This window comes from Protomyctophum bolini (assembly GCF_963924005.1).
Source record: "Protomyctophum bolini genome assembly, chromosome: 17".
Taxonomy (NCBI): Eukaryota; Metazoa; Chordata; class Actinopteri; order Myctophiformes; family Myctophidae; genus Protomyctophum; species Protomyctophum bolini.
In genome coordinates this window covers 30,105,283-30,123,793 of record NC_137878.1, presented here as the reverse complement: position 1 = coordinate 30,123,793, position 18,511 = coordinate 30,105,283, and the positions used below count along the sequence as shown (strand labels likewise).

Genomic DNA, 18,511 nt, shown 5'->3' with positions numbered 1-18,511 from the left:
TACCTTAAAGTACATTTTGAAGCCAATACTTTTGTACCTTTACAATGGCGCCCCCTATTGACCGTTTATGGTAGCCAGGCTAACGTGCACGCACGCTCCAGCAGCAGTGCGCATGTGCACAACCCGATATGTTCGCCTGCGACTGTTGACAATACAACTAAGTTAAAACTAAAGCTATAAAAGGTTTCGTTTGAAAACACTTTAATAATACAACTAAAACTAAAAGGTGTCGTTTGAAAACAGTGTCGTCCTTAAGCAGCAGGAGGACGTTGGTTTGTTTGTTAGCAGCTCAACCACTGAAAGAAACACAGCAGGTAAAGATGAACTGATCATTCACGTTGTGTTTTTCATCTACAGTATTTAGCTTTTATATTATTGACTCATCTTTAGTTTTAACATAATGGGACATGAATCGTATTACTCTTATATCTGCTTGTTTGTTTAATAATATATAGCCTACATGTGTTTGGTTGCATCTTGATGCCACTATTTTTTTTTGTATTAATGTATTTAACGTTACAGCTGTGTTGTTGTAGGAGAGAGAGAGAGAGAGAGAGAGAGAGAGAGAGAGAGAGAGAGAGAGAGAGAGAGAGAGAGAGAGAGAGAGAGAGAGAGAGAGAGAGAGAGAGAGAGAGAGAGATATGCTGTTGTTGTAGGGCAAGGGTTAGCCCCTCTCGGAACCCTACATAAAGCTTTTGGGTTCTGCTTGTGGGGCTAGGCAAGGGTCTGCAACCTTAAATCAGGTGCCATGTTTTTATTTTCTAGATAGTCAGCGTGCCATATGTCAATGATTGTCCACAAATATAAACTTTTTTTCCTTCAGTTTAAATGACATTCACATTGTTAAAATTATCATTAGAATCGGAGCAATAACCCACCTATCTCCCTAGGGTTAGAGATATGGACCAGAGCTACTATCTCCCAGACTCCCTCCCCATGTTCAGAGTTTTAATGAATGTAGAAAATCCTCTCTCACATGTCGATCAGTGTGACACCATGGGCACTGCGCAGTGCCTAAGCTTGCCCAGCCCTGCTGTGTAGGGTCTAGGGCGGCTATAGACTGTTAAGTATGTCTTACTGCAAGAACCATGTTGGACCTGCAGCTCATCCCATTATCTTATTTCACTTTGAAATTCAATTGAGATATAACTTTGATTAATTACCCTTTTCATCCTTTAGACTCATTTATTTAACCCTATAGTTTTGGGCAGGCTATTACATCATATCAGTGTTTTGAAGCATTACAGAGTAATCTTTCCATATAAGCAACAAGGGTTGATTGATTGAAAATTGTACTATCCACAGTATAGAACGATAGTACAGGTCAATAAAAAAAACTGCTACGAGGATGAACTCCTAACTGTCTATGGTGGATTTTGATTTTTTTTTTAAACGCTTTGCAGATAGAGGATAATTCAGTTATTGCATCCCTATTTCTGGTCCTTAAGGACTTCTCCTTAAGGCTCGACTTCCTGCGCACCTGTCGACTTCTGCAAAAATATAAAAAATGATTTTGCTACTCACAAAGACGGTTTTGTGGCGGCGAAAGCCTACTTTCCCTAGTGGACGCACTCTGAGCCCCCCACCACATGTATAAAATGCACTTTTTGGCCAGAAAATATATTTTTTCACTGGAAGAAAAAATGCTTTAGTTGCTTCGCCCTCTACAGATAGCTCCCTCTACTCTGCATTTTATACGTGTGGTGGGGGGCTCAACGTGCATCCACTAGGGAAAGTAGGCTTTCCAAAACAATCCCGATATGGAGTTCATGATGACATGACAAAATATGATAGATGGAGAAATTGTTTATATAAACATACAGTACAGTTATTTTAACCTACCACATAAGTCCCATAATCTCAAGACTCACATGTTCGACAGTTGGGCCAACACCACTTATTAAAGACAAGTCCTTCCTTATTCACTTGATTTCAGACCGGTGTGTGGAGTGGAGTCCAGACTGCAGGTGAAGATGAACTCTCCACACTCAGCCAGGGACGTTTCTATTAAACAGGAGGAACCTGAAGACATTTCTACTAAACAGGAGGAACCTGCAAAAAAATATATTAAACTGGAACCTGAAGAACACCCACACCTCAGTAAGTTACACGTGCTCTTCCTTTTCTTTTTCACTATACAATAACAATGGCAAAAAATACCAGGGCACTCATAATAATAGTCCGGTCCCTTTTATAATTCAAACCATATAGGATTCTGCTCGAATGGAATTATCTATTTTCTGATTTGTCATACTTTTTCCAAAAAAAAGTTTCCAAAAATGTGTACAGTAGTTTTTCGAATCTCCTGAAAATGTTGACGAACATACATTTTTACATGTGGACTGGACTAATATCCTGATATGTAAATCCATCATTGGGATATCTGTCAAATTTTATTTTGAAAGATATTCTCTATTCTATGTAATATTTTATGTCTTATTACGATTGTAAGCGACTGCAAGAGATTAAACTATAGGGAGAGGGCGTAGTGACGTGTATGGTAGGATTTTGGCTTATTTGGGAGCCATCTTCCTGCCTGTAGGATTGTAGGATGCTAGGCTACTTGGCTGCCAGTCTGTAGTTCGTAAGTTTGCTTGTCAGTGACGCTGGTGTGTACACTGTCACTGCAGTATACCATCTCCCATCTCTCCTATCTTTGACTTGTCACAACTCTTCTACTCTATGGCTCTGGATCGACGGCGGTAATATTATTATTATTCGCCGTTAGAAAATGTTCGGGTGTCCTGATCTGACAGCCGCCTCCCCTCCCCTCACGTCAAAACAGTTCTCAATGTTTACATCTTACTTGACATGTGGACATATCCTTAGGAACCATGGAGAGGGGGAAAAACACTACGAGAGTGACGAGTGATCAGTCAAACATGTGTTCTCTCCGCAGTAAATAAATAATCTGTCTGTATGCGATCTAACCATTATTATTTTGATTACACAGTCATGCTCGTTTGAGGACATGTGTTTGGGATGTTGCTGAAGGTTATGTTATTTTGTCAGCTGACACCCAAATCAAAGAAACCATACAGCGTGTATTTAATTATTTGATATCTCCGACAGTCAACGCACTGCAAGGCTACAATGGAAGCATAATTATGATGGCCCGCGGTGGAATGGACAAGTTAGGGTATCAAGTTTATGTTATTTTGTCATCTGACACCCAATGTTTATTTAATTATTTTATAAGTACAATTTGTATTTGTATGTATTTGTATGTCTCCACAGTGAGGCTGGAAATGTAGCCTAGCAGCCTACTACTATATAGCCTACTGGTAGGCAGGAAAATGGAAACCAATGGAAACTCCTCCCTACGCTCTGGCCCTATAAGTAAGTCGCTGAGAGGCGATCATATGGGCCGTATTGATTGATACTGATTGTGCGCGGGGACGGCCGGCGATGACAACGACAACACATCTTGCCTGCCCAAAATGTCATTCCTGGAAACGCTACTGCATAAGGGATTAAGGGTGCTCAAACGTAAAGCAAAGTAACCACAGCAATCAAAATAAAGCGGTGTAAAGTGGTCAACAAAAAGTACGGCGTCTCACACACCCCCTCTCTTTCACTGTGTGCCAAGCAGGTGAACAGGTGATGTATTTGAGTGAAACAAGTCCGCCCCTATGCCCGTCAATCAATCATCCATAGCACCAGTGACAGCGCATTTCATTGACCATATATATATATATATATATATATATATATATATATATATATATATATATATATATATAATCAAACAAACATTCCAATAATCTAATTCATGGCTCCTAGCCTCCTACGATAAACATACATCGTATTTTGCAAACTGTGAAAGACAACCGGACAGTATAAATTCACAGTGTTATTTTACTCTAAAAACAGATTTTTATGGTGTGTCCTGGTCCCCGTCTAGAAATGGGTCTGTGAGAACTGTGTCAGATCTTTGACTGGCTTTTTCTCAGCTTCTTGATTTGAGGTTTAATGATTTGAACCCCAGCTTCCCTAAATTGTGGGGGGAACAATTGCCTGAAGTAGCCAGTCGGACCAAATATGGCCGTCAGTCCGTCACGCTTCGTTACATGTCACGTCACCATATATAGCCGTCAGTCCGTCACGCCTCGTGACATGCTCCATATATGGCCGTCTCCATATACGACACTGACCTCATCAAACCCTGGATAGCCATACATGGATAAGACTGGATCATCACCTATATCAGGGGTGGGCAACTTTGACGGAGTGAGTGTGTCTTCTCTCCCTCCCCACCCAGTGTTCCCCAACCCCCCTCCCCCCCCTCCTTCCTTCTCCCTCGCTACAGCCACGCCGGCACCCATTCCACCATCAGCCTTCGCCCTCAACGCCCCCATGGTCTCCCCATCCCTCCGATCCCAAATTCTACAAGGCATGGACATCGACCTCTCCTCTCTCATCCTCCCCTCCGCCAGCAGATTCCAACACCGGACACTAGAAGTAGGAGGAGTCTCCATCATCCTCCGTGACCTCTCCCCATCCACTTCCTCCGTTCTCACACCCGCCGAGTTCGTCCTGGCTTTCTCCATTTTTCGTGACATCCTTTGCACCACCTATCCTTCCCGCCGCCAAGAACTTGACGACCACCTCTTCCTCTGCATGAACCTCTGTGCCCGTTTTGGAGGCAGCCTCTTTTATGAATATCACCGGCAATTCTCCGCCAGGGCCGCCTCCAGACTCCAACAGTTTAATTCTTCCACTTACTGGGGCTCCCTTGACCTGGAGCTGTACTGCCGGATCTTTCACGGCAAAACGGCCGAAGCATGCAGTCTCTGCAACTGCCCCACCCATCCCACCACCCTCTGCACTCACATAGCTCCAGAACCCCGCCCACATGCTTCACGCCAAACCAGCTCCACCATCCCCTCCCTCCTCAGCGTCACCACCTCCAGTAATGTCTCCCCCACTGCCTCCAAAGGCAGAGACAGGCTCGGCCGTCCCCTCATCTTCGTCGGAATCAACATGCTCTGCAATAACTTCAATGACGGAGGCTGCGACAGGTACTCATGCCGCAGGCTACATACCTGCACCAACTGCGGCGGCTCCCACTCCCGCCCCAACTGCCCCGAAAATAATGCAACCCCCTCCTCAACACCAACCCCCCACAGCTAAATCCTAGTCAGCCACATCCGCATCTCCCGCACTGACTACTCGGACCCCCACACCATGCCACGCTCGAAGCCGTATTCACCAATTCAACTTCCACCTGGTTCTCTCCCATCTGCCTCATTTGTTCTTCCCTCCCACTTCCAGCAGGCCGCAGCATCCCCCCCCCTCATCCTCCCACTTCTATCAGTATAACCAAACCCTTCCCTTCCAGGCTCCACCCTTCCTCGAAGGTCCCCCAGCCGCCGTAGGAGGTCCCCCAGAAGCGCTCAGTGCCCCACTGTTCAAGCTACATCCACATACTCTGCACCGACTACTCAGGCCCCCACACCAATGCCACGCTCGAAGTTTCTTTGGCTTTTTTTTGGGCTTCTTATTCATCCACAAACTCAACACCTTCCTCAGCCCCAACGAGCCCCCCTTTTTAACCGGGTTAATTGGGTCCCCCCTTCGTAAAAACAGCGGTTCAGTCGCCACCCGCACATGGTTCCATTCCTACCTCCGCCTGGTCCCCGTCAAAGCAGGACACTCCCCGGAACACTACTCCTGCCACTCCTCCAGAACCGGAGCGGCGTCCACAGCTTCAAACAAGGGAGTTCCGACCACATAATCCAGACCCCCGGCCCGACGGTCTTCCCAGGCCCATCACAGCTACATCAGCATCAACGCCCCCGACCTTCACAACGCCCACCGCTCCAGGGTCTAGTAAATTCTGGTAAGATACTTTTGGGGTTTCTACACATTTCGCATGGCGCACGCCTCGACCCCCAAGCCAAAGTATCTGGGTCCACAACCCCTCGAACCCCTCAATCCCACCACCGCCCAGTGCGCCCACGTCCCGTGCTCTTGACCATCTAAGCCGCACGCCGCATGCTTGTGTGTGGCGATGACCTTAGATGTTCACGCCGGCACCTCTAATGGCTTCCCCTGCCCCTGGCTGTTTATGCCGCACGTTCCATGCTTCGCATGCGACGTGCCCATAAACGACAATACTCCATGTCTATTCAATAAACAACCCTGAAGGATCTTATGTCTGATGCTTGGTCTTTCCTAGTGAATTAGTAAATGTTTGGTCAATCAAAGTTGGTGATAGCTCACTTTGTACAGGGAACCTAGAAAAAGGAAATACACTATAGATTTATATGTTAGTCATCCAGTGTCATATTTGTCCTCCTAGACATCCTGCACGTGGTTGTGTGTAAAGTGGAGGATTCTCCTGAACAGGAGAGGAGCCCCAGTCTGCCCAAGGAGGAACCGGAGCATCCACACATTAAAGATCAACAGGAGGAGATACTTCAAAGACCAGAGGTACCTGATGGATCAATGTTGATATTACTAGCAGTAAAAAGGGAAATTGATGAAAATATATCTTCACACTGCTCTGAAATTGAAGTTGAACTTGCGTCTGACACTGAAGTCAATGGGAAAAAATATTTAAATTGTAAACATTGTGACAAGAGTTTCATTCGGTCAGGAGACCTGAAGAGACACGAGCGCATCCACACTGGAGAAAAACCTTTCAATTGTAAACATTGTGACAAGAGTTTCAGTCGGTCAGGAGACTTGAAGACACACCAGCGTGTCCACGATGGAGAAAAACCTTTCCACTGTAAACATTGTGACAAGAGCTATAGTCGGTCAGATAACCTGAAGAGGCACGATCGTGTCCACACTGGAGAAAAGCCTTTTCTCCAGAAAAAAGAAAAACATTTCCACTGTAAACATTGTGACAAGAGTTTCAGAAGGTCAGGTGGCTTAAAGAGGCACCAGCGTGTCCACACTGGAGAAAGACCTTTCAACTGTATAAATTGTGACAAGAGTTTCAGTCGATCGGATGACCTGAGGACACACCACCGGCGTGTCCACAGTCGAGAAAGAACATTTCCCTGTAAACATTGTGACATGAGTTTCAGACAGTCTGGTGACCTGAAGACTCACCACCAGCGTGTCCACGATGGAGAAAAGCTTTACCATTGTAAACATTGTGACAAGAGTTTCAGTCAGTCGAGTAGCTTGAAGAGACACCAGAGTGTCCACAATGGAGAAAAACCATTCCACTGTAAAGAGTGTGACGAGCGCTTCTGTAGGTCACGTCACCTCAAGTTACATCAGCGTATCCACACTGGAGAAAAACTTTTCCACTGTAAACATTGTGACAATAGTTTTAGTCATATAGGTCACCTGAATAGACACCAGCGTATCCACAATGGAGAAAAACCTTTCCACTGTAAATATTGTGACAAGAGTTTCAGTCAGTCAGATTACCTGAAGACACACCAGCGTATTCACAATAGAGAAAAAACCCCACTTATGAGTACTCATTTTGCAGAAGAACAAACTTAGTTGATAAGCCCCTCGGAATGCAGTATGTATGTATCTTTAGGCTCTCATTCTGGTTCTGTGTGTGACCTCTCCTTGTTCAATATACTCCTTGGCTGAAAGTCAGAAAGAAGCGTCCTTCTGTTCTACCACTAGATGGAGACATAGACAGAACCACACGCATGATTTAATTATGGGGCACATTTCATTCTCAGTACAGTGAATAATATAATAGTTCTGATAGTTCCTCACACACGCGGAAGAAGCAGATGTGTCCATTTATACTAGCCTACAGTACATTATGTTTGAAACTGTAATCACATCTGCATGTCTTTCAGAATTCTGACATGAGCGTTAATAATATAGCCTAAGCCTACAGTATATCATTTTAATTGAAGCTTATGTAGGTCAACTGAGTCCTTGAATGAGAATAAGTTGTATATATATATTTATTTTACATATTTATATAATAGTATAATTCATTTTACAATTTACACATTAACATGATTGATTCCATTGATTGATTCATTGAGTACTTTATTAACCGTTTCCAATCTAGTTATACTAGTAGTATACAATAATGTTAAAAGGATAACACCAAACGTCCTAAGGGCTTGTTTCCATTGTGGTCGGAACTTTCTTTTATCTGACCTTAGGCCAAAGCAACGACTCTGAACTGGAGAGTTGTTGCTCCCACTCTCATGCAAACCAGCGTCTATTTCCAAGGTGATATTAACTTAAGCCCTGCTGAATGCAAGTAAACGAACCACAATTTTATTGATGACTGATTTATAACTATAAATTATACTATACTATATCAAATGTGACCAGATTTATTTTTACTGAACTATGATTAATACAATTCAACAACAATTCAAATATTTTGTTTTGTTATTATTAGAACATGGTTGACATGTCACTGGGATCGCCTTCGCCTACCTACATGACTGCTTTAACGTGCACTGTGCATGAATGGGTAAAATGAATATAGTAGCTTACAAATGTATTCCATTCATGGTGATGCAACTGTGATGTGTCATGTAGCCTTGAGGTGCGTGCGTGCATGTCGTGGACATGACAGCCAGGCAAGCGAGGCGAGAGGGAAATAGACAACGTGTAGGGTAGGCCTACAGCTATTATTTAATTCATGCAGGTGTTCGTTCAAATACTGGTATATCTTTATTTATTTAAGATACAACACACCATTGCAAGTTGCGTGCGTGTGAGGGAAGGGGAGGGGAGGGTTGGGGCGTTGGGGGGTTGGGGGGTGAGGCGGGCAGCAAGGAAAGCGGGGGAAACATTTTTAAACATTATCTTGTAATTATGGTTTCCGTACGTTGTTTGGTCATATTGCAGTTGTTTATGTCTCAAAAACGTGGGCTTGATTTATAGGGCATTCCAGATTGATTTTAGCCGTCACATTTATCATTGCTAGGAACGAAATTAAGCAAGGATCAGCTGTTTGCGATCACTTCATAAATGCCGTGTCGACGTGAGCGTACTCCAAAACCGACGCTCGAATTTGAGGCAGATTTTACACTCCATTGATAAACGAGGGCCTACATTTGTATGTTCTGATTAATTGAAAATGGAGGACACTGATGTAAACAAGTCTTAGTGCCTCTTCAGATTTTTATCCTCGTAGCAGATTTTGTATTGACCTGTACTTTCCTTGAAATGTACCCTTTCTACAAACTGTTAATCAATCAATCAATCAACCAATTAATTTATATTGACACTAATGAAAATAAAAGCCAAACTGACTGTATAGTATAAAGATAACTTGGGGGCTGGGTTTATCTAAAATTGATCGGCTATAGCAGAAAAAACCCGAATTACTGCTCTACTGCATGCCTGCTTTGTATTGTGCCACTGTTTACATTACACGTTTTGTCAAGAAGTTCAAAGGTCTGACCCATTGTGACAGACTAGAATCACCAGGAAGTTTGTATTGTTTCTCATGTGATTTGAGTTGTAGCAATATAATGGCCTTATCAGATGTATGTGATGTGAGTATATCCAGCCACAGACATGGTCAGCCATATGAGTTCATATTTGTCTCTTTTTTTTTGTGTGGACATTTGTCGTTGTACAGCATATTTGTTTTGGTTTTAATTTGATTTGGCAATGCATTGAGTATTAATGTCAGGGGCAGAAAATAGAATACAATAGAATATTTGCACCTATGATGCAAAAAAGATATAGTACTTTTCAATCTGCCTTATTTAGACCTCGGTAGCATTGGATTAAGATGTGTAGCAATCAAGCATTTATACTTGAATTTAGAAGCATCCCTATTCGTGCCAGTCATAATACTGCAGATCTTCAAGCTTACACTGCCTTGCATCGTGACACGATGTATTGTATTGTGACCCATTGTGATGCATCATTTTCACCGAAAATATTTGGTGTAGAGGGGGAAAAAAGAGGTGGCCAATGATAGCTCCCTGGACGATCCCAGGTCAACAAAATATAAAAGTGTTAAAGACGTGGTTAAAACAACAACCTAGTTTGTTATACTGTCTCAGCATGACATATTGGGAATTCCTCCTTCAGATATTCTTTCTCGATGTTCAGGTCTTTATTTACATAAGGTTTAATTTAATTTTTATTGAAATACCTTCCATTGTCTGCTGTTGCACAAATTGATCCCATAAGGTTTATAAGTTAAAGTTTATGTCGATAAGAGAGTTGGTTATGACGTTTATGACTTACTCCTCCCTATCGTTACTGTTTCCTCTTTTGGGCTACCTGTGTATTATTCGGTACAGTGAAACATTAACAGAATAAATATAACAGAAAGCATGCTTTCGTGCATGCACAACTAATACCATCAGAAACAGGCGGCAAAAAATAACCTGTATTATATAGTGAGAATTATTGTTACAAAAGAATGAAAAATATAACTCACTACCCAGTAGCATTGCATTGAAATAGCAACTGCATGGGCACAGGAGTTATTGTCAGACACAGACCTACAGTAAAAAGTGCCCTATACCAGGAAATATGCACTATGGTGATAAGGCAGGCGATAAACTCTACAAAGGCTTGGCTTTGTCCAGCCATGCTCTCATACATGGCTACTAGAACACCGTGTTACAGGAACAAGTCTGTTTCCCCCTCGATCTGTCCTTGAAGTTTACCTACTTCAAAGCGTGATGAGCAGCATTAAATGGACACAATTACACTATAATATAAATGAAACACTAGGTTAGCTGTTTTTCTATCCTTAATTTTTTATCCCACGACCATTTTTTCAGCCAGTGTCAATTATCTAATAATGTAATCCTGGGCGCTACACTTCCTCTACCAACCTGGGGAAGCATGCTTCCTTCTATGCATGAGGAGTCCAAGCCACGAGTTTTCCCGGCCGGACGTAGCCTGTGGAAGGAACACGTTATGCCGACCAGTTCCTTTCCCCTCCACCAGGGGGAGGTCGTTTAAGACCAGGATTACTGCATGTTTTATGAGGGTACCTAGCCTAGGGCACATGGGGAGAACATGCAAACTCCACACAGAAAGGGCCTTTTGCCAACCCCGCCCACGGAGGAGAGAACACGCTCCCAGCGCCCACAGCGGCCCCAGCGGGAATCAAACCCAGGACCTACTAGCTGTGATGCGACAGCACTACCGACTGTCCCACCGTGCCCCTTAACAGTTTTTCTGACTGTATTTGTTTGTTTAGCTGAAGAAGAGAAAAGTACTATATGGAATGTGGTCCCCCCCAGCTAATCATGCCTGGGTTCCATGCAGTTTTCCTTCCCTAACTTGACATAAGGTACCCACTCCACATACACAAATATGTCGGTTGAAGTTCCAGATTGACTGTATCCTTCCTTTTGAATCACGACATGACTAGTAACGTCTGACACCAGGGATCCTGGTTGCTTAGGTGGGTCCACCTAAGAAGAATGTATTTCTTTTTTTAAATCATGCTGTCATAATTTTCATCTCTTCAATACATTTTAATCCATGTTAAACCAATGACATATTTTAGGAAGATAAACCTGTATCACCATGCCCAGCCCAGTGTCATTTAAAGTAGGCTATGTATTTAGTGATATCAGTTGCACACGTACCTGCAGTATAAACTTGCAAATCGAGATAAAGTTGATGTTTGTTAAGTGGAATGATTTACCGGCTACTGTACTACAAGTTTCTTATCAGACTCAGAGTGAACATTTACCGGGCTCAAATCTGGGGCACCGTCACGTGTATCCTTCATATTTGCATAATGTAGACCAGAGGTTTTCAACAGGTGGTCCGTGGACCACTGGAGGTCCGTGAAGGTATTGTATGTGGTCCCTGACCATGCAAAGTTGCGAAACAGAGTGCACTAAATGACCTGGTGACGTACTGTATGATGACATGTCAATGTTACATGAAAAAAAGTACAATAACATGCACATCCAACCCAAACTTGGGCAGGTGCCGAGCGGCGAGTAGTATACGCTCGGAGACGCTCGCACACTGTGGGCTCCGATGCTGTGACAAGTGCCTTTATTTGCACAAATAGGTGACTGTAACTGACCCGTCAATGTTGTCATTTACTGGAAAGTTGGATGCCTCAGTTGACTTGTACGGGAAAGTCTACGCCCCATACACTGTACGGGATTGACTGGTTGAGTCACCATTATTAGGAAATGTGCCAATATATCCAATATAATAATACATAATGGCTGTTAAGGGGAACACAACAGTGGTCCCCGGGTTGATTCTCAGTCAGGGTGGTGGTCCCTGGTTCATAATCAGTTGAAAATCCCTGATCTAGACTGAAAATGGAACTTGAAAAATATTGATGCACCACTGTTACTGTAAGAGAATCAGCTGGCACCACATAACTGCTAGAGAAACACATGCATGCAAAGATAAATACAGTGAAAGATAAGATCAGATAATTCAGTGAGAATGGAACATTGGAGGGGGAATAGGTAAGAGTAAGAGTCGAGAACCTTTCAATTAAATGAATACACAATGGAACGCTGAGGAAGCCAAAACACGTACGTTGTCTGCTCGTCAGAGGTAAATCAATCATGTGAAAAGGACGTATATTCTGAATCAAGAAAAACCCCAAAAGAAAATCTTTGGAAGGACATAGGGAAAAACAGTATCAATAATGAACATATAGAATTAACTGTATGATTAATATAAGAATGGATGTGAAACTAAACAGTGAATGAATATACTGTATATATACTGTTGAATATATACATGTACAATCTGATTGTTGATTTCTTTTTTTTTGTCAAATGTTTTTATTGAACAGATAAATTATTACGAACAAAATATGAAATACTTTTTTTATGAAACAAAATGAAAGAAAAAATAAAGACAAAAAAGATAAAGAAATCCCTTAACCCTCCCACCCATACTGCTCAGTGACATTGCATACTATATAATAAGATGATAGAAAGCTCAAGGAAAACATCTGAAAGAAAATGGCGTACAGTCAACCATATCAATGGTATCCTGTCTATTAATCGTTTCTACTCAGGTAATGGACAAGGGGCAGCCAAATCTTATCAAACTGTCTCTCCCTGTTTCTCAGGAAATACCTTATTCTCTCAAGATGAAGTGTACTAGTCATTTCATTTAACCAGTGCTTAAATGCAGGAGCCTCTTCCTCCTTCCAGTAGTTTTTTCGCTGTAATCAGACCATATGAGAAGAGTTGTTTCTGTGCTTTCGTCAACATAGGCATGGAGTCTGACAAACCCAGAATTATTAGTACAGGATCGGGGTCAATATGAATACTCAAAATATCAGAGAGCGTCTCAAATATCTTAATCCAATATCTTTGTATCCGAGGGCAAAGGGCGAAGCTATGAAGAAGATTTGCATCTATTGTATTACATTTGTCACAATGCGAAGAAATATCTGGGTATATGTTATGTAATTTTAATTTGGAATAATGGAGTCTATGTATGACTCGAAACTGGATAAGGCAATGTCTGGAATTGATAGAGCACGCATTAATTTCTTCAAGGCTGTCTTCCCAGAGCTCGTCTGAAATTGAAGTCCCCAGTTCATTTTCCCATGCCAGCTTGTGAAGTTGATTTCAACCAAAAGTGTTTTGATAGTGCCAAGTCATTGCTGTGTATCTAACTATACGTACATTTTCCAGTTATATAATTTCCAGAATATGTACATGATTCATTTCTTATGTCACAAACAAAATGTCACCGAGGCATATTCCATTCTGCTTCGTAAATATTTCAGTATCAAAGAATCACTGACAAGCTTCAGTGGTTGGATTTGTGGTGAAATTCCATTCAAATTGATTCAGGTTCTTTTATCAAAAGGTAAATAGTGGAACTGAAAGAATGGAACTAGAGTTATATACAATGGAATCAACGGAATTCCATGACTGTGGCATTCCACCGATTCCATTGTAAAACAAAAAGGGTACACAGTGATTCCACACCATTTGGATATACTATAAATGTTTTCCAGCAGTCCTTATAGCCTGTTATAGTCTTTGACACGTCAATGTTTGTTAGCTTTAAAGGACCACTTTTCAACTTCTCTTCCTATAATTGGTCCTAACTAATGTTCATGATAAAATACCACCATTTTTTCCTACTCAGTCTGTGTCTCATAGGAAGGCTGTGGGCAGTTCAGAAACCCGTCCACCAGTGACATCATCGATGGTGAATCCAAGCTAATAGAAAAGGCAGGCTTTCCTTTCCTGAAAAGTTGCAATGCAAAAGTTGCATTCTCACGATAATAAAAATCTAAATATTTTAAAACAAATCTTGTTTAAAAAAAACAATATGTCTAATGATGATGTCACTGGTGGACGGGTGTCCGAACTGCCCAAAGCCCTCCTATGAGACACAGACTGAGTAGGAAAAAATGGTGGTGTTTTATCATGAACATTAGTGAGGACCAATTATATGAAGAGATGTTGAAAAGTGGTGAAGTGGTCCTTTAATGTCAATAGGAATCAAATATAAACGTGTACGTGTATACATCCAGCATTGTACTGAACAACATAATCTTGGATAATAAGCCCTCAGCATTATTTCAGTGACATGCTCTACTCTAGTCTCCACAGTTAACCCATTTTGGACGGGAACCCCTTTTGGTGTTAGCATTATTTATGTTATACTTTAGCTATTGATGAATAGCAGATCTACAAGCTCCGAGTGGCACGCTACGAGCTTGTAGGTCTGCTATTTTTGAAAAATCGAAGAAGAATCGAGTTTTCAAATATATACAAATCTTTTAAAAATAGCAGATCTACAAGCTCACAATGCGTCGCATTGACGAATTGTGAGCTTGTAGATTGGCTATTTTCAAATAATATTGGTCAAAATGTATATGTATTTAGAGCTGAAGTGGGTTAATTTATGTTTTGTAATATTAATCCAAATCTAAGTAACTAAAGTTTTCAAATAAATGTTGTGGAGTAAAAGTACAATATTTGGATCCAAAAAGTAGTGAAGTAGAATTGAAAGTATTGGAAATTGGAAATACTCAAGTAAGTACAGTACTTATGTAAATGTACTAGTTACTTTACACCACTGGTGCTAACTAGAGGCGTCCCAGTGTGTGTTGTCCTATTCTCATGCCGGCCCAGGGTAGATCACTAATTTGCCTCCCCTCGTTTACATATCAGACACATTTTATTATGTGCTCTCCCGGTATCAAAACCCCAACAGGGCAAACTGGCAATGGTCCAAATGTGCTCCGCACGATTGTCCTGCTGCAGCCCAGTATGCTGAGCCCCCATGACTAATAACCGCTCTCGCTATTAGGAAGATGGAGAGTCAGTGGCTATATAAAGACCCAGAGAATGGCCCCGCCACAGCTACAGAGAACCAAGGAGTCAGCCGGGGATCACCATGGGGGACACAGCCAAGTTTGTCTTTTGTGTCTGTCTGACCTCTCTGCTATTGGACAGTGCTGTGGTAAGTGACGCTCACACGGAGGCCTGTACTACTTTATGGTCATAACATGTGTTCATTTAACTCTGAGTGCATGCACAAAAGTACATTTGTACACTTTCAGAGTTATGCGTGGAGTTTTACTTTGTAATATCACGTTTTCTAACTGAAAGTGTTAAAATGGACCCTTATGGGTCCAGATTCTACTGTGTGGATAGATATTTTTACATTCTTAAATCATGTTTGAAAGTAGTTAAGGATTAGTTTATTTGGTGACCATCGTAGAGGTTTACAGATTAGGGCCTTTAGCTCTATCTGTTGTCATTAAGTCTACTTTGTTTTTCTGTTTCCTAATATGTAAACTAGTATCGCGTAAACAAAACAGCGGGCGCTGCTGCTTGTTCTTGTGTTTAGAATCAAATCATCATCTGCTGATGATGGATGGCGAAGTATTTCAATTGTTCAACTCTAGGCAAATAATGTGTATGAGCCGTGAACATGAGCAACACACACTACTATCGTGCTTAATGTGAACTGAAGGAAATTTCACTCTGTGTTCCAAGTGGGGGTTTTTTGTACGTTGAGCAACGTGATAGTATTTCTATGCAAGTGCATTCCAATCGATTGTTGAACAGTCCACCTTTTTTTAAACGATGTAACTGCCAATCTCATATAGTACCATAATGTGATAGACAGTAAATATCTGAGACACAGCAACAACAACAAATTAAAACCTTCATGAGATCAGATTAGTTAATTGTGGGAGGCACTAATACCAGAAAATATATTTTGGCCTGTGCAAATTTTTTGTTTTATTGGCCTGAATCACAAAAAAAAAAAAATCACAATAGTGACAGAGTGTTCTGAGATGCTACAGTATATGTTGAATAATTACAATAAGTCACTATTTTATTATGCCTTAAACATATCTGTTTATATGAAATGTATTTTAGCATTGTTTTGCAAATTAAGCATCTCTCCTATGATACACTATAATGACATCGTCCAATGGAGGTACAGTATCTGCCTTCCACTGGAAGATAAAAAAGAAAATGGGGAATATCACAGGAAATTACAAAATGGGTCCGGATAAAGAGATGAAAGACAATAAAGGAGACACTTGCGTAACACAGGACACTGAACTCACTAGTCTCCATGCCAATATTGCCAGCAGCAGTATGCAAAGTGTGGTTAATGTCGCATGCCGCGTGTACCAAGCTGACGCACCAGGTGCTTGACCTTTGCATGGCATGACATGAATTACCGGTGTGGCAGAGAGATGGCAGAATGTTGTACAGTGTGGGAGGGTTTTTTATCTGTTGGCATCAACTGGACAATTAATGTGGAGCTATCAGGAAATCCACCCTGAAGTTCCTGGCTGATATGGAAAACCTTAACACATTGACCAGATTGAGACCAGATTCTACAAATGTCTGACCGTTTTATGAAAAGCCTATGTTTCTATATCAGTGGCTTTGATGAATTGAAAATGGTGGGCCCTATTGTAAACAAGTGTAATGCTTCATGGTGTCGTCCACTCACAGTTAACAGTTTTTGTATTGAGTTGTACTTGAAATGTACTGTAATTCTCCAAACTGTCAATGAATACTTCAATCAATCAATCAATGGAGCTCAAACTATTTCATGTCAAGGTTGGCCACCGACCCCCATCAGAAAATACGTTGTTCCAGGAACCAACCCAGAAGCAAAGATATGAGTTAAAAACGTTTGTTTTTGTTTTGTCGGAGCAGAGTACCAACACGACAACTGTACCAACAATGACCACCAACTCCTCACAGACGGATGGCGTCGACCAATCTGAGATGAATGCAACGGCTTCGAACTCTACTGAAAACCCAAACAACACCCCGAGCTGTGTTGGAACCACAGAACCCTCCAACCCCAGCAACTCTTCAAATCCGTCCGCCTCAACGGCACCAACAACGGTTACCAACAGAACCTCTCCTGCTGGTCATAGCACTACAACAAGCATCCACGGCAGCACAGCCAACATAACCAGCACTCCACGCACCACACGTGGCCATAGCACTGTACATCACACGAGTCACAGTGGAACCACACATCGGAGGACCCCAACTACGCCGCCAAGTGGAGGATCTTCTGTCTTATTTGGGCATTGTGGACAACTCCTGGTGCCTGTGATCTCCATTATAATACCCAGTGTACTGTATAGGGCCACAATGTAATCCTTCTGGATTCAGTGCCACAGTATACGCTATATTCCCTACTGTTATCCGATTCAGTGCCACAGTATACGGTATATTCCTTACTGTTATCCGATTCAGTGCCACAGTATACATTTCCTACTGTTTTGAAACAATACTGCAAGGTTCATTTGCAATCTGAAGTACTAGAATTAGTATTCGGTAAACGAAAGGACAATTGTTCATCAATCATTGACCACAAATCTTTATAGAATGTCTATATACAGGATCTGTAAATGATTATGCATCATTTCAACTTTGAGCATATTCATGGTGAAAGGGTGTCACTGAAGTATTTCACAAGAGTTATGACGTGCTTTGCATGAAACAAAGCACAGAGCTCTTTTCCGCTTCTGAACATGACGGGTTACTATAGTCTCAAAATAACCACGATTTATTATACTGTACACAAACGCCAAAACCACATTTAAATCATGGATATAAAAAAAGTTTGTAAAGTAATAAATTGATTATTTATTTATTTTGTCGTTAATATATCAGCAATTGTTTTGTTCAAAGATTTTAAAAACCCTCACTGGTTTAGTATAAACTAATTGAGAGATTAATGAATAACCATATAATGGGAAATGAAACCTACAGTACTGTGTGTCCTACACCTACAGTGTAACTAATGCTGGAAAACTAAACCTATATTTGCATCTCTACCTTTAAATTGGGACCATATAGAAAATCCACTAGTTATTACATTTATTGGGATGGATGTTCCTTAGATGAAATATAAAAACTTAATTTCACAGAAGCTTTCACACAAATTACATGATTCAATCCACACTTTGATGTATGGATCAAAACATCTCCCCTTAAGGAACTACTTAGTTCCATTAGCGCGTACAGTATATGTGACTTCTGCTTGTTCTTTATTGTTTATTTACAGTAGGGTCCTATACTAACGTTTTTTGCACAGTAAGAAAACTGGTACAATAATCTACATA

At 41.4% G+C, this 18,511-nt stretch overlaps 1 protein-coding gene across 3 annotated transcripts; it reads left to right on the top strand.

Annotated features, from left to right (window-relative positions):
- Positions 1-149: 149 nt before the first annotated feature.
- Positions 150-18,039, top strand: LOC308331871 (uncharacterized protein). Of its 3 annotated transcripts, none has more exons than XM_080787393.1 (5): positions 150-314; positions 1,937-2,100; positions 6,305-6,435; positions 15,205-15,357; positions 17,085-18,039. In XM_080787393.1, the coding sequence occupies exons 4-5, from the start codon at positions 15,292-15,294 to the stop codon at positions 17,538-17,540; spliced, it is 522 nt and encodes a 173-aa protein (XP_080643519.1). In that variant the 5' UTR covers positions 150-314; positions 1,937-2,100; positions 6,305-6,435; positions 15,205-15,291; the 3' UTR covers positions 17,541-18,039. The 3 variants fall into 2 exon arrangements, with proteins under 3 accessions (XP_080643519.1, XP_080643521.1, XP_080643520.1); XM_080787394.1 differs by lacking the exon at positions 6,305-6,435.
- Positions 18,040-18,511: the final 472 nt, after the last annotated feature.